The sequence below is a fragment of the Xyrauchen texanus genome, chromosome 33 (genome assembly GCF_025860055.1).
Source record: "Xyrauchen texanus isolate HMW12.3.18 chromosome 33, RBS_HiC_50CHRs, whole genome shotgun sequence".
NCBI lineage: Eukaryota > Metazoa > Chordata > Actinopteri > Cypriniformes > Catostomidae > Xyrauchen > Xyrauchen texanus.
The window spans coordinates 12,497,895-12,512,800 of NC_068308.1; the positions used below are offsets into that span (position 1 = coordinate 12,497,895).

Sequence of the window (14,906 nt, forward strand, 5' to 3'; positions counted from 1 at the left end):
GTTTGCCTTTGATCTAAATCAAAAACTTGAGATCTTAGCTATGCGTTTCATTATTAATAGTGAAGCAGGTACCAATGGCACAGTGAGTAGTCTTTTGTTTTGTAGCTAGGAAACTAATGGAGTTTGAATGTAGATGACCCTGTTATGTAGGTAGAAATGCAATACTTCCCATGTGTGAGGCTTTTTACATCCATCTCTTCACTGCGCAACTGCTGGTTACATATTCTTGAGGACTAGTTTACACACTTTGTGGTGAGTTCAATTTCAGAAATTTGCACATGAGGATAAGTGTTAACTAACATGATATGGATGGACTCTGAATGTGCGAAATGATGAACTGATCTAAGGATTAAGCTCTTTATATAATTAGAGTATTTCATGCAAAGTCACAAATCCAATTAGATTTCAGTCTGCAATCTTGTGGTTTAAATGGATCGAAAGCTGTCTAAATCTTCAGTGTAAAATGTCTCTTTCCAATAGAGAGAAAAAAATATATCTATTTTTTTCTTTGTTAGCTCCACCTTTCCTACAAGACAGTAAGACAAATGGAAGCACTAAAACAAATTGTATTTTTATTTTTTTAACCGACTTCTGAGTCTGAGATCAGATTGAAGATTTTCAGCGTCATGTTTTTGCCAATCACATTCTCCCTTTTGGGGTGTCCGAAGTTCTGTCCTCAATGTTTTTTTTTTTACCGAAGAGTCTGACCTGGTGGACTGTCAATTCAGATGGTTCACCCACATTTCACACAGTATTCCACATGGCACGCAGCTCCTGGACCTGGTTAGGGATGGGCATGAGTACTCAAATACCTCCGACATGGCAGCAATGATCGATGGTGATCATGCATGATGTGACATTTCACTTAATTCTAAATTCAGTGACTATTACCTGACAACTAAACACAAACGTGCCAAAGAGGGAGCTTATTTTTAATTTTGAGATAGTTGTGATTTTGAGGAATCTTATAGCAACCAAACTGGATGCTGCAATGCTATCGTAACGATTGTCAAAAGGGTGTAATTAACCATCTTTTGAACACCTGTCTCTGCAAAATGTTTGCTAACATGTTTTATTATCATTTAATGTAAGAATTTTGACTCTGTGGATAAAATGAATATTTGTCACTGACTGTAAACCTTCCTGTCCTGGGTGCCGATATGTTTGCGTGATGTAACATACCTACTTCTCGACAAAATGGGAGTTGAAGATTTCCGCACGAGTTTCCAAGTTAGAAGTCCGACATAAAGTGTAATTCCGTTGCACTTTTCCCAGTTGAAATGTGGAAATTCTGAGTTGAATGGAATGCTTTATGAATCACAGCAACAACAATACAGAGCATTGCAGCTTTCCCCACAGGAGCTAACACTTGGGGAGACAAAAACACAAGGCATGTGGCCGTGCATATACAGCAAGTGACTGTTTCAAACAGCTAGACGGAGTGCAGCTAAATGGAACAGAATGCAGTGTCTTTTAAAACTGAACTTCAACTTAACATGCATATTAAAACATGATGGTTATGGTGTCTATAGCCTAAAAAACTGGTGCATGCTTACTAAGATTACTACAGTAACCTGAAGGAACAGACAGACAGACGCACATTGTGCACATTCAGAGTTGGACAGCGAATCTTCACTTATTACAAAACATGATGCATTATATTCTGTACATTTTGTAACAGATTATTTTATAACAGCTTATAATAATGAATAGAAGAAACACTGGAACAACAAGACAATGCAGCAGCCAAAGATGTTTGTCAGACATGTAATTATATATACTGTTATGTACATGTTATTGCCCCTCGAGTACTCAATGAGAATTCTTAAAAGTACACCCACTGTACTCTTTTTATTTTTACCTTAATGTACTAATTTGTACTCTTTACGGACGGATAAGACACTTAAGGTACACATATGTACCCCTTAGGGACAGATAAGGTACAAATAAATTCAGATTTTCATGTAAAGGCTGTATAGGGTGTACCTTTGAGGGTACCAGTGAGAAGCTATTGTACCCCTAAAGGTACAATAAAAAAACAAACATTCTGATAGTGAAAGGTACTGAAAGTTTCTTGTCTTTGTTATTCCAGGCTCTTTCCTCCTCTGACCTTTTTGGAAAAGTTGGACTTGGCCCACAATGAGCTCTGTGCCTTTCCTACAGATTTTTCTGAAGGCTTGACCTCTCAAGGATCTCAGGATTCCTCACAATGTTCTGGAACATCTTGACACTTACTCCTTAGAGGAACTCGAAAGTCTTGAGAGGTTAGATCTCAGTCACAACCATCCAGGTTATCGAAATTTTCGCTTTTTATTGGCTTACAAAGGCTCCTGAATCTGGCATGGAATCAGTTGACGGTACTCAGAGGACTGCTTACCATACAACAGGAACTCGTGAGTTCTTTTCTTGGGTCACAACAATATCTCCAGGATTGAAACAGAAGCTCTGCCCCCCTACAGACACTCACCATTCTGAGCTTAGAAGCCAATCAGTTGAAGAGCCTCACATTCAAGACATTCTTAAATCTTCAGACACCCAGCACGCATCTGCAACTAACAGAGAATCCCTGGACATGTGACTGAACTACATTGTGTCTTCAATAAGGTACTGCATGTGAGGCATCTCCATGTAGAAGATTACTGGAACATCACGTGCCATGCATTGCTGGAGCATCTCTTGGGTTTGATGGAGAGTAAGCTATGTGTAGCAGAAACAGAAAAATGTCCTTATCATTACTGGAAATTGGATGGTCACTGTGTTGGCTGCTATGGTCATGGCAGAACGAAAGCGGAAGAAGATAAATATGAACATGGAAAGGCAATGTCCCATGTCTTGGGAGTCTCGAGAGAAATGCCACACTACTGCGATGAAAAAAGAGAGGGAGGAAAAGTCTGTTGCAATTGGAAATACCAGCTTATTTTACAGACTAAGACACAATACCACAAAAGATTTTCAATTTCCTGATATTAGAAAGAATGATTAAAACTCACATATATGTATATTCATCTGTGCATTTACAGATTTACTTATAAACTTAGGGTCTATTTGTAATGCAAATCAATTCTACACCTCTGCTTCCTTTACCCTGTACGCATTGCTTTAAGTGGAATGAAATCGGTGCCAATACATCTACCCTGAGATTCTTCATCTGGGCGACAGTATGCAAGAGTTGCTGCCAGTACTGTAATGTTAGTGAGACTGGGGAAATTCACTTCCAGCAATCAATTATTGGTCCCCTGCCCTCCCTTCGAGAACTGTTTACTTGAAGAGTGAGGAAAAGGGCTGGAAAAATCACTCTGGATCCACTACCTCTTTGAACTGTTGACTTCTGGACAGCGCTTCAGAGCTCTAAGCACCAGAACCGTCAGGCACAGGAACAGTTTTTTCCCTCTGGCTATCCATCTCATGAACATTTAAAACTGCCACAGTTAAAAAGCCACGTGACAAGATGCACGGGTTGACGGTCTCGGACGTGGAGACGACTGAGATTCGTCCTCCGCCACCCGGATTGAGGTGAGTCACTACGCCACCACCAGGACTTGGAGCATTGGGGATTCAAAATTGGGAAATATGTCAAGCAAAAATCAAACCTGCGCTCTCTCACGGCCTCACTGAAGGGATGGGACTAAGCCTCTGAGCCATAATTGTTCTACTCTTAAACTGTGTGTCTATAAAGTCTTATCCCATCAAAGCTGAAATCATAAAATCACCTCTGCTCACAAGTGATTATTTATCTATGCATTTTAGTGGAATACTGCAATGGATATTAAATATTTTCAAAATATACTCTCATTGGGGGTTGAATTTCCAAAGAATGAAATCCCAGAATCGTCCCTGACAAAGAAATGCAAGCAGTTTTCATGTTAGTAGAAGTGAATATATCAAAGTTACTTCACACAGCCACATTTGTTTGGCAGCGATGAACTTGTCTTATCTGACTCAGTTCATTGTTGATTGGTTGAGAACAGTTCAATCTTACTGGCTGTGGAAATCAGCGAGCGGGGCTCATTTAACTATGAGGAAAATGCAGCAAATAATGCAAAAACGTATTTGTGCAACCAAAACGGCGTCGTGTAGCAAGCCAAGCGGCATTGAAAGCAGCGCTTTTCACACAGCAAAACGGCATGAAATACTGCGTTTTAAAAGTTTTTCACATGTTTTTTTTTTTTACACCATTTGCAATTACTACGGCGCCACTGTCGCTTTTAGTCTATAGTGTATTATGAGCCTTTTGGCTTGCCATACAGGTTGACGGTCTCTGATGCAGAGGCAACTGAGATTCGTTCTCCACCACCACACTTGAAGCAAGTCATTACACCACCACGAGGATTTAGAATGCATTGGGAATTCCAAATAGGGGAGAAAAGGATTACTAGGGAGCACAAATTCGGCAATATGCACTGGTGAATACCCATTCAATTTGAGAACTGCCTGTACCATCTTTTATCATATCACACTTTCACTTGGATTCTTTTTGACATAAGCTTTTAAGTTAAGCTTAAATGATTTTTATGTTTCCTTACCTTACCCTTTTATTTGGTCCAGAATGTAAATATTAAGTTTAAACAGTAATAACTATTACATTGTTAGACTAGATGTAGCCTTCCAGATACCCTAGCCCTACTCTTAATGTTGACCGCTTGCAATGTTATAAATAACTTGCAAATACATTTCAATGTTGATAATTTCTTGCTAAAAACAAAAATTTTGGTAATAACTTGCTCCACCTCTAAACAACCTTACTTTTCAGCTGAAAAGCCCTCAAATTGAGAGAACTCTTCAGGATCCAATCAATTCCAATGGATAAAATAGAGTTCCGCTGTACAGTTCTTATTGAATTTTGTTTTACTTGGAAATACATCATTTATTATGTATAATAGTTTGTGAATGTCAATTCATATTTACATCCCTTATTGAAAAGCAGAACCAGCAATAATTGTCCATACTCGGCATTGCAGAATATCTTGCTAATGGAAATGGGTCTCACATTTAGGTTTTGCAATTTAAGAATACTTTGCAACTAAATACCTGGATAACCCAACTTGAACCGTGGGGACTGCCTGTTATTTAGTTTATTCAATTACTTTAAATTTTACATAAAGGGATACAGTAAACAGTGCATTATTGTGTCACTTAATGTGATGAAAATAATTTGTTGCATGTATTTCTCCAAATTTTTCTGATGTGACCATTTCATTTGTATAATTGGAAGTGTGTGTGTGTGTGTGTGTCTCATTTGTAAAATGATTAGGTTTTTTTTTATTAAAAACTATTAGTATGAATTTTACTTCTATATGTGAACCTGCATGAAACCATGTGGTTTGCTACTATATGAGGTCCAGAGTTGCCACTTTAGCATTTGCAGGAAAAAGTTGCAATTTAAATATCATCTTTAATATACCTATACAATGTATACCTGTAGCTTAACTGAAAGGGTAAGGCAATAGCAATGATTCCCAGGGAACACACATACTGATAAAGCCTGAATGCACTATTAGTGGCTTTGGATACAAATTCAATACGAATTACCAGAAGATTCAGGATATACCAGTCTATACAAAACAATTATTGTTTTTGACAACAAGATTGCAATAAGTCTAATAAGAAATGCAGACTAAATATGCAAGTAGCAAAATACAGTGCTATTTTAACTGCCTGTAATATGTGGGGGGAAATCCCTTATACATCACTAACAACTTAAGAACATTCAATCTTGACCAAAGTGTTTTTTCAAACTGGCCATAATTTATCATTCAACTTTAACATTATTTTAAGACATACATTGTTTTTCTTTACAATTTAAATATGCATTAGAAAAAGAACAGGTGAAATGTAAACAGTCTTTTGAAGACTTCATGCTTGCCATCAGAATTCCAGAGGTGAATGAGTCACACTGCCAAACAAGCTGAGAGTTGTATCCTCTGTACTTTTGAGTGTACATACTCAACCTCTGTCAGTGCCTGGCCAATAATTGATTTACTATCATCAAAAGATCCCCTGAGACATATACTTGATCTCTTGTGTCCAAAAAAAAACACTGCCTGCACAGAGATGTTGTCTTTAACCGTCTGTGGCCAGAATAAGCACCGCTCCAAATATGCCTACATTCTGCCCGATGAGCTTCATCTGGTTCCAGAACTCCACACGGTAGGTTTGGTGCCAATAGCTGATGTTGCCATCAATAAATAGCACAACCAATGGTAACAGAATTGCCAGGATCTGGGAGGCTACACGCACGTAGCAGCCAGAAAGATAGGCGAGTGCTAGCACTCCACACACAACCACCAGGAGCTGGATGGTGATTTCTCCACCAGGAATGTGGTCCAGGTAGGCCAGCCTGTCTTCCTTACTGTGCTGTAGCGAGTACACCTGAAGGAGAAAGATAACGCCGGTATTTATGACTGTAAGAGATCATTCAGCCACACTGCAACATACAGTATTATGTTCAGTATTAAGGCTAGGGTATCACATGGTTGAGCGTACATTCTTTTACTGAGAGTCCATACAGACGTGTTTGACGCATGCGTCCATGCGCTTTGTGATACTCTTAGTATAGCAAGGTGCACGAGCAGATGGTACATCACAGACCACATATCACTCTGTGTCATTACATTTAAGTAGAGTTTACTTGTATTTTTTTGTTTAATAGTGACAGAACGATATATTAAATTATATTTGACAATTTTGCATCAGCTGATAAAAGTGCACAATTGACAGACTAATAGAAGCGCACCTTGTGTTGGATAATGCACAGTTTCATTTTTCAAATATTTTTAGTGAATGGAGTACATTTTCTTTATTTACTCTGTATTCAGTTATTACACTTAAACTGTATTTATCGCATACAAATTTGCATAATATCAGCCCCCATGCTCTAGTTATTGCATTGGCCAAAACCCCATATTGATCGACCACTACTATTAAATGTGAATTATGTAGAACAGGATGATGCACCAAATTAGAGTTTCCTACATTTTACATTCAGTTAAGACGTCAATATGTGAAATTTTCGTAATTATGTGTTTTTCCCTCTGATAACAAGACATTTGAACATAAAATACTCACAATTGCGGCTTCAGAAGTGGGATGTAGGATAATTCCGATGGCAGCATCGCTTCATGATCGCTCAAAGCCGATTACTACTGTGGAAAATTTGTTAAACTATCAGCGTCAGCATTACTGTTTATCACTGAGAAAGACACAGGTGATCACACGCTCTCTCTCTTTAATGCATACCCACGTCCTTGTTACTCCAATTACTTGTTAGAAACAGCCCAAGCCATCATAACTAGTTCTAAAGTGACACTTTCGAATTAGTAACGGAAGCTTGGGTGCATCTTTTGAAATATGGTGGATCCTGATCCACGGCGACAGAAACTAGTTCCACACACGAGTTTACTTGACCCTGGGTCGACAAAGTGTCTCTACTGAAAGCAAGCACGTTCTATCTCCCATAGACCAGCCCCTAAAGCCAATGATAAAATGGAAATCTCACCATACATATCAAGTAGATGCCTAGAAAGACCTGTCCAGTAGACTGCAGAGAGCATGTACGAGGTTTCTGTCTGTAAACCTCTCCTGCTCCACTGGCCAACACCAGAAACCCTCCAATGATGGCCATTGCTCTGGAGTACATTCTCACCTGTAATGGTCATGAACATTGTGTTCTTAAAACAGCATATTTATTTGAATGTCTATCTCTACATACAGTGGGTAAGGAAAGTATTCAGACCCCCTTAAATTTTTCACTCTTTGTTATATTGCAGCCATTTGCTAAAATCATTTAAGTTCATTTTTTTTCCTCATTATTGTACACACAGCACCCCATATTGACAGAAAAACACAGAATTGTTGACATTTTTGCACATTTATTAAAAAAGAAAAACTGAAATATCACATGGTCCTAAGTATTCAGACCCTTTGTTCAGTATTTAGTAGAAGCACCCTTTTGATCTAATACAGCCATGAGTCTTTTTGGGAAAGATGCAACAAGTTTTTCACATCTGGATTTGGGTATCCTCTGCCATTCCTCCTTGTAGATCCTCTCCAGTTCTGTCAGGTTGGATGGTAAACGTTGGTGGACAGCCATTTTCAGGTCTCTCCAGAGATGCTCAATTGGGTTTAATTCAGGGCTCTGGCTGGGCCATTCAAGAACAGTCACGGAGTTGTTGTGAAGCCACTCCTTCGTTATTTTAGCGGTGTGCTTAGGGTCATTGTCTTGTTGGAAGGTGAACCTTCGGCCCAGTCTGAGGTCCAGAGCACTCTGGAGAAGGTTTTCGTCCAGGATATCCCTGTACTTGGCCGCATTCATCTTTCCCTCGAATGCAACCAGTCGTCCTGTCCCTGCAGCTGAAAAACACCCCCACAGCATGATGCTGCCACCACCAGCTTCACTGTTGAGACTGTATTGGACAGGTGATGAGCAGTGCCTGGTTTTCTCCACACATACCGCTTAGAATTAAGGCCAAAAAGTTCTATCTTGGTCTCATCAGACCAGAGAATCTTATTTATCACCATCTTGGAGTCCTTCAGGTGTTTTTTTTAGCAAACTCCATGCGAGCTTTCATGTGTCTTGCACTGAGGAGAGGCTTCCGTCGGGCCACTCTGCCATAAAGCCCCGATTGGTGGATGGCTGCAGTAATGGTTGACTTACTACAACTTTCTCCCATCTCCCGACTGCATCTCTGGAGCTCAGCCACATTGATCTTTGGGTTCTTCTTTACCTCTCTCACCAAGGCTCTTCTCCCCTGATAGCTCAGTTTGGCTGGACGGCCAGCTCTAGGAAGGGTTCTGGTCGTCCCAAACGTCTTCCATTTAAGGATTATGGAGGCCACTGTGCTCTTATGAACCTTAAGGGCAGCAGACATTTTTTTTGTAACCTTGGCGAGATCTATGCCTTCCCACAATTCTGTCTCTGAGGTCTTCAGGCAGTTCCTTTGACCTCATGATTCTCATTTGCTCTGACATGCACTGTGAGCTGTAAGGTCTTATATAGACAGGTGTGTGGCTTTCCTAATCAAGTCCAATCAGTATAATCAAACACAGCTGGACTCAATTGAAGGTGTAGAACCATCTCAAGGATGATCAGAAGAAATGGACAGCACCTGAGTTAAATATATGAGTGTCACAGCAAAGGGTCTGAATACTTAGGACCATGTGATATTTCAGTTTTTCTTTTTTAATAAATGTGCAAAAATGTCAACAATTCTGTGTTTTTCTGTCAATATGGGGTGCTGTGTGTACAATAATGAGGAAAATAAATTAACTTAAATGATTTTAGCAAATGGCTGCAATATAACAAAGAGTGAAAAATTTAAGGGGGTCTGAATACTTTCCATACCCACTGTACACTAGAAGCAACAAATGTCACAACAAAAAGTTTAAATTTAAGCAATTAGGTGATTCCAACAAACCTTCCTTTGAACGCAGTATTATGGCCAAAGAGAAACGTGACTACAGTTATATAACACTATGTTGCAGATAGTGGATGTGATATTAAAAATGGATTTGCATAAGCATGCAGAGACACAGTAAGTGTAATAAAATAATAAAATAAATGTTAAAAGGCAAATTTTATCGCATGCACACGGACAATAATAAGGAAGATTCCTGAGAGATGCAAGCTTGTAGTACCACCTGTTTACTCCAGAGGGCAGTAAGTGAAATTTCAGCTGTACGAGCAATGCGCAGTTTATACAGTGAAAAAAACACTTCAGTAGGCAGAAAAACACTCAAAGGCGTGCAAATGCGAACTAAGAGATCTCAAGATGTGTTTAAAGATTGAGTATTAAACTATATTTAACTTGACACAGTGACCTAAACATTTTATGTTTATGATGCAACACACCCGTAAGTGTACGTAGGTGTACATTGACAGGTCCTTAAACAAGCCCTCATAATAAATCTCCAACTGATTGACAAATTCACTTGTGAAATGGATTGCTGTGAACTGTATGCCAATGATTGACTTATGATCAATAATATGGTAGTAAACAATACTTTGTATTATAAAGCTGCTTTTTGTATTGTCTTATCAATTATTAACTCTTCTGCCACAAGAATGTAATGCATTTTAATTATCTGAATATTTATATATATATGTATAATTATATATTGATATAAATATGTATAATCATTATATATTGAGTTATTGTTATATGAGGGGCTTTATATTTGTATATGCGATGAATTAATCGGAACACCATGTAATAAATTTGATTAAAATTTTTAATCGATTGACAGCCCTAAAAAAATATATATATATATATATATATATATATATATATATATATATATATATATATATATATATATATATATATATAAAATAAAAAAAATATTATGATAATTAAAATGCATTACATTCATGTAGCAGAAGAGTTAATCTTTGATGATACCATTCAAAAAGCGACTTTAGAATACAATATATTGTTTACTACCATATTATTGATCATAAGTCAGTCATTGGCATACAGTTCACAGCAATCCATTTCACAAGTGAATTTGTCAATCAGTTGGAGATTTATTATGAGGGCTTGTTTAAGGACCCATCAATGTACACCTGCATCAGACATTTATTTTTATTTTTTTAGAAACAAGCCAGGGGTATACATAGTAAATAGTAACATAGTAAACTTTGTTTCAATTTTAAAAGCCTAACCAGGGACAGGGGTTGCAAATTAGTCATGGCTAGAAACCTGTATGCATGGCATCTACTTTGTATTCTTTATAAAGCAATGTTTTATGCATTTGTCCCTGTCAAATAAACATTAAATAAAAAATAAATAGTACACAATACTACAGATATATATGTTGTGTATCCGCTGAAGAGTTTTTGAACTGCGCGTTGCTCACACAGCTGAAATTTCACTTACTGCCCTCTGGAGTAAACAGGTGGTACTACAAGATTGAATCTCTCAGGAAAGCATTGTGATTAAATGCGTAAATTTTTTTAACGCGTTATTTTTTGTAAAATTAATCGCACGTTATTAACGCGTTAAATCGACAGCCCTAAATAAAATACTTTCTCAAAGCAAACTATAATGATTCGTCCACATTAATCTAGATACATTTGAAAGTGGCATTTTCATTTTCGAAACGCTCTCCGTCCACTGTCGTTTTCAAGAATTATCCAAAACTTGCTCATCCTCACTAAAACATTTAAAAACTCTTAAATCCCCATACTGTGCATTCAAAAAAAAGTAATAATAATAAAAAAAAAAAACGCTGTTTCATATACGGTCCAAAATGCAATTGTCCTTGTGTTCCAATGCCAAACAGCAATGCCGAGTTATCTCGCCTGAAACAGGTCATCTGGGTATTTCTTGCCTATTCTTTTCTGAATACTGAGGGCATACTACTCCATTGGCATACTATATAGTAGAGAAATATGCATATTCAGACACTGCTTCTAAGTTTTGTCTCAGCTGTTATTATAATAAATAACTTACCTTTAACCACTCACCATAATGAACCTGTCCACCAACATAGGACAGATATGTGCTCAGGGCCAAGTGAATGGCAGCAGCCATGGCAAACCATCTTCTCTTCACCCCGAATGACATGAAGCTGGCACACAACACTGCAGCTCCCAGGTCTATGTACAGGTATGGCACCTGGATATCTGGCTTCCTAAGAACACAGAAAATCACCAGGTATTTTACAGCAGAGCGATTCTTTTTCAGATCCAAAAGAAGCAGTCACTGATGTTGCTATCTAGCTTCATTTAAAATAGTTCTCACATGCAATTTATGATAACCAAAACTTCATCAAAATACTGGCTTATATTAAAGGATAATATAATTGAGTAATAGATAATATTATCTAAACAAATATATATCTATTATAAAAAATTATATATCATATTCAGTAATATTAGCTATATTGAAAGAATGAAATTACTTGAAAAGTGCAGTTTCTATGTTGATGTTTTTCCTCTTGCAACAGGAAGTTGGAACGGTACACATCAAAGCGATCGTCCTGTTTACTTAAAGTAATAGTTCACCCAAAAATGAAACTATTCAACTGAAACACCCTCATGCCATTACATATGTGTATGACCTTTCTTCTGCAGAACACAAAGAATATCTCAGCACTGTATGTCCATACAGTACTAGTGAATGGTGACCAAAACTTTGCATCTCCAGAATGCACATAAAGGCAGCATAAAAGTAATCCATAAGAATCCAGTGGTTTAATTCATGCCTTCTGAAGCAATCTAATCAATTTTTTGTGAGAACAGACCAAAATGTAACAACATTTTCACTATAAATCTTGACATCAGCAGTCTCTTTGCATCATCAAGTGCTCTGTGCATGCATCAAACACTAGGATGTGTAAGCGAGCTTGAAATCATGATCGTGCCTAGAGACTGTAATAGCAGGATGTGCAGTGAAATGTTTATTACATTTTGGTCTGCTCCTGCCATAAACCATTTAGATCGCTTCAGAAGACATGGATTTAACCACTGGAGTCTTATGGATTACTTGTATGCTGCCTTTAAGTGCTTTTTGGAGCTTCAAAATGTTTGACACAATATTCTTCTAAAAATCTAAATTTGTGTTCTGCAGAAGACAGAAAGCCATACACATCTGGGATGGTATAAGGGTGAGTAAATGAGAGAATTTTCATTTTTGGGTGAACTATCCCTTTATATAGGTAATAGCCTTTATGTCACAGCCTTTAATCATGTTTTAATAGTGCTACTGCTAATCATTGACGGTTGGAATTAAGGGGTGGGGCATTATAATTAAAGAGAGAATATTATTGGTCAAAAATACTGACACGTCCATGAGTGCAAGAAGAGTCATCCATATTTGTGGTCCATTTTCAGAAAAAGAGACTAATTTTTAATGGGCTAAAAGTTCATTTTGTCAACTTTATGGAGTAGAATAGCAGATGGCCTCAAAGCAAACAGCCAAAAAACCTCCCATTTTAATTCCATGGGGTTTTTAAGATTTCACTTTACATAGCTTCATATATTGTAGGTCTTTGTCATAACTTTAACTCAAATAAAAGCAGTAAAGACATGTTGTTAAATTCACTTTACACATGATGATGATGATGATGATGATTATGCTTGAACACGTCAGCATCTCACAAATCACTGCGGTCAAGTGGGCCGCGCGTTGAAAAACACGGTCAAGCCCGCCGCACATTTTTTTATGATGCGCGTCTAGGCTACTCGTGTACTTACGGTATGGGTGCTGGAAGTGGTCGACATTGTTTTTAAGACTCTAGTTTCCGCTATTTTACATTTTATTAGGACACAAATAATACATTTTCATAATTTTTTTTAAAAGCATGACTGTTTTATTATTATTTTAAAGTGTGTAGGCCTATGAGTTACATTAATTATTACATAATATATTCATGTTCATAGTAATGTCAATTAACATTAATAATTTTTACATTTTTATTGTTAATTTTAATGTTTTTAGAAACTATTTTCTGCTATTTTCCATCTCATTAGGACACAAATAATACAGTTTTATGATTTATTTTAAAAAAACATTACTTTTTTTATTATTATTTTAATGTTTGTAGGCCTATATGTGATTCATTAATTACACAATTTATTCATGTTCATATTAATGTTAATTATCATACATCACTTTTTGAATCAATTTGAATGTTTATATATATATATATATATATATATATATATATATATATATATATATATATATATATATATATATATATATTATACATTATTGTACTTTATTTATTAACTTTAATGAAATTTAATATTAATGTTAATTATCATACATTTATATTGCATTTTTATTGTTGATTTTAATGTTTTTATATATAAAGTATACATTAATTATTATACATAATGTATTAATGTTTATTTATTTATTTTCTTACATTTTTTATGTTAATGTAAATGGCAAATATTTGGCAAATAAATGGCAAATAAATACAACAGGCTTTTGGTGGCTTTTAATCTGCCAATTATAATTGAATTGCATATATATAAGCTATAAACACCTTTATACAATCTATGAAATATACATTCATACCTGAAGTATGAAATATGATAGGCTACTCAAAACACACACACGCACGCACACGCACACACAAACACACACATATACATTTTATATATAATGGGAGTTTTGCCATTTTACTTCAACTTCTAGCACTTACATCATGTCCTATATTCAAACATTCATAAAAAGTGTTCCTTCATAGGTTTGCTCATTCTTTCATGTGATTCCTGTTCAGAGTGACCCTGACTATTACTGTATTTATTTTCAAGTCATTTTACTGTATAGTTTTGGAGAAAAGTAAAGGCAAACTCAACCCCATCCATCAAAGTGCATTATAGCACTTACACCATGTCCTATATTCCAACACTCATAAAAAGTGTTCCTTCATAGGTTTGCCCATTCTTTCATTTGATTACTGTTCATATTGACTCTGACTATTACTGTAATTAGTTTCAAGTCATTTTACTGTGTAGTTTTGGAGAAAAGTAAAGGCAAACTCAACCCCAAACATCAAAGTGCTTTCTATCACTTAACACCATATCCCATTTTCAAACACTCATAAAAAGTGTTCCTCCATAGGTTTGCTCATTCTCTCATTTGATTACTGTTCATAGTGACTCTGACTATTACTGTAATTAGTTTCAAGTCATTTTACTGTATAGTTCTGGAGAAAAGTAAAGGCAAACTCAACCCCATCCATCAAAGTGCATTATAGCACTTACACCATGTCCTATATTCCAACACTCATAAAAAGTGTTCCTTCATAGGTTTGCTCATTCTTTTAATTGATTCCTGTTCAGAGTGACCTTGGCTATTACTGTAATTATTTTCAAGTCATTTTACTGTATAGTTTTGGAGAAAAGCAATCACCCCAATCATCAAAGTGCATTCTAGCACTTACACCATGTT

General features: G+C 36.5%; 2 protein-coding genes across 2 annotated transcripts; one reads left to right on the forward strand and one right to left on the reverse strand.

The window, feature by feature from the left end:
* Positions 1–1,197: 1,197 nt before the first annotated feature.
* On the forward strand, positions 1,198–2,983 carry LOC127627239 (connectin). The gene is given in 9 exon segments (XM_052103581.1): positions 1,198–1,230; positions 1,930–1,940; positions 2,093–2,182; positions 2,184–2,284; positions 2,287–2,396; positions 2,398–2,443; positions 2,446–2,578; positions 2,580–2,715; positions 2,717–2,983. Coding segments are annotated over 9 exon segments (927 nt in total).
* Positions 2,984–6,060: 3,077 nt separating this feature from the next.
* Positions 6,061–14,347, reverse strand: tmem101 (transmembrane protein 101). The gene is made up of 4 exons (XM_052103582.1): positions 14,343–14,347; positions 11,451–11,631; positions 7,496–7,642; positions 6,061–6,369 (listed from the first exon to the last, which is right to left on the reverse strand). The coding sequence occupies exons 1-4, from the start codon at positions 14,345–14,347 to the stop codon at positions 6,061–6,063; spliced, it is 642 nt and encodes a 213-aa protein (XP_051959542.1).
* Positions 14,348–14,906: the final 559 nt, after the last annotated feature.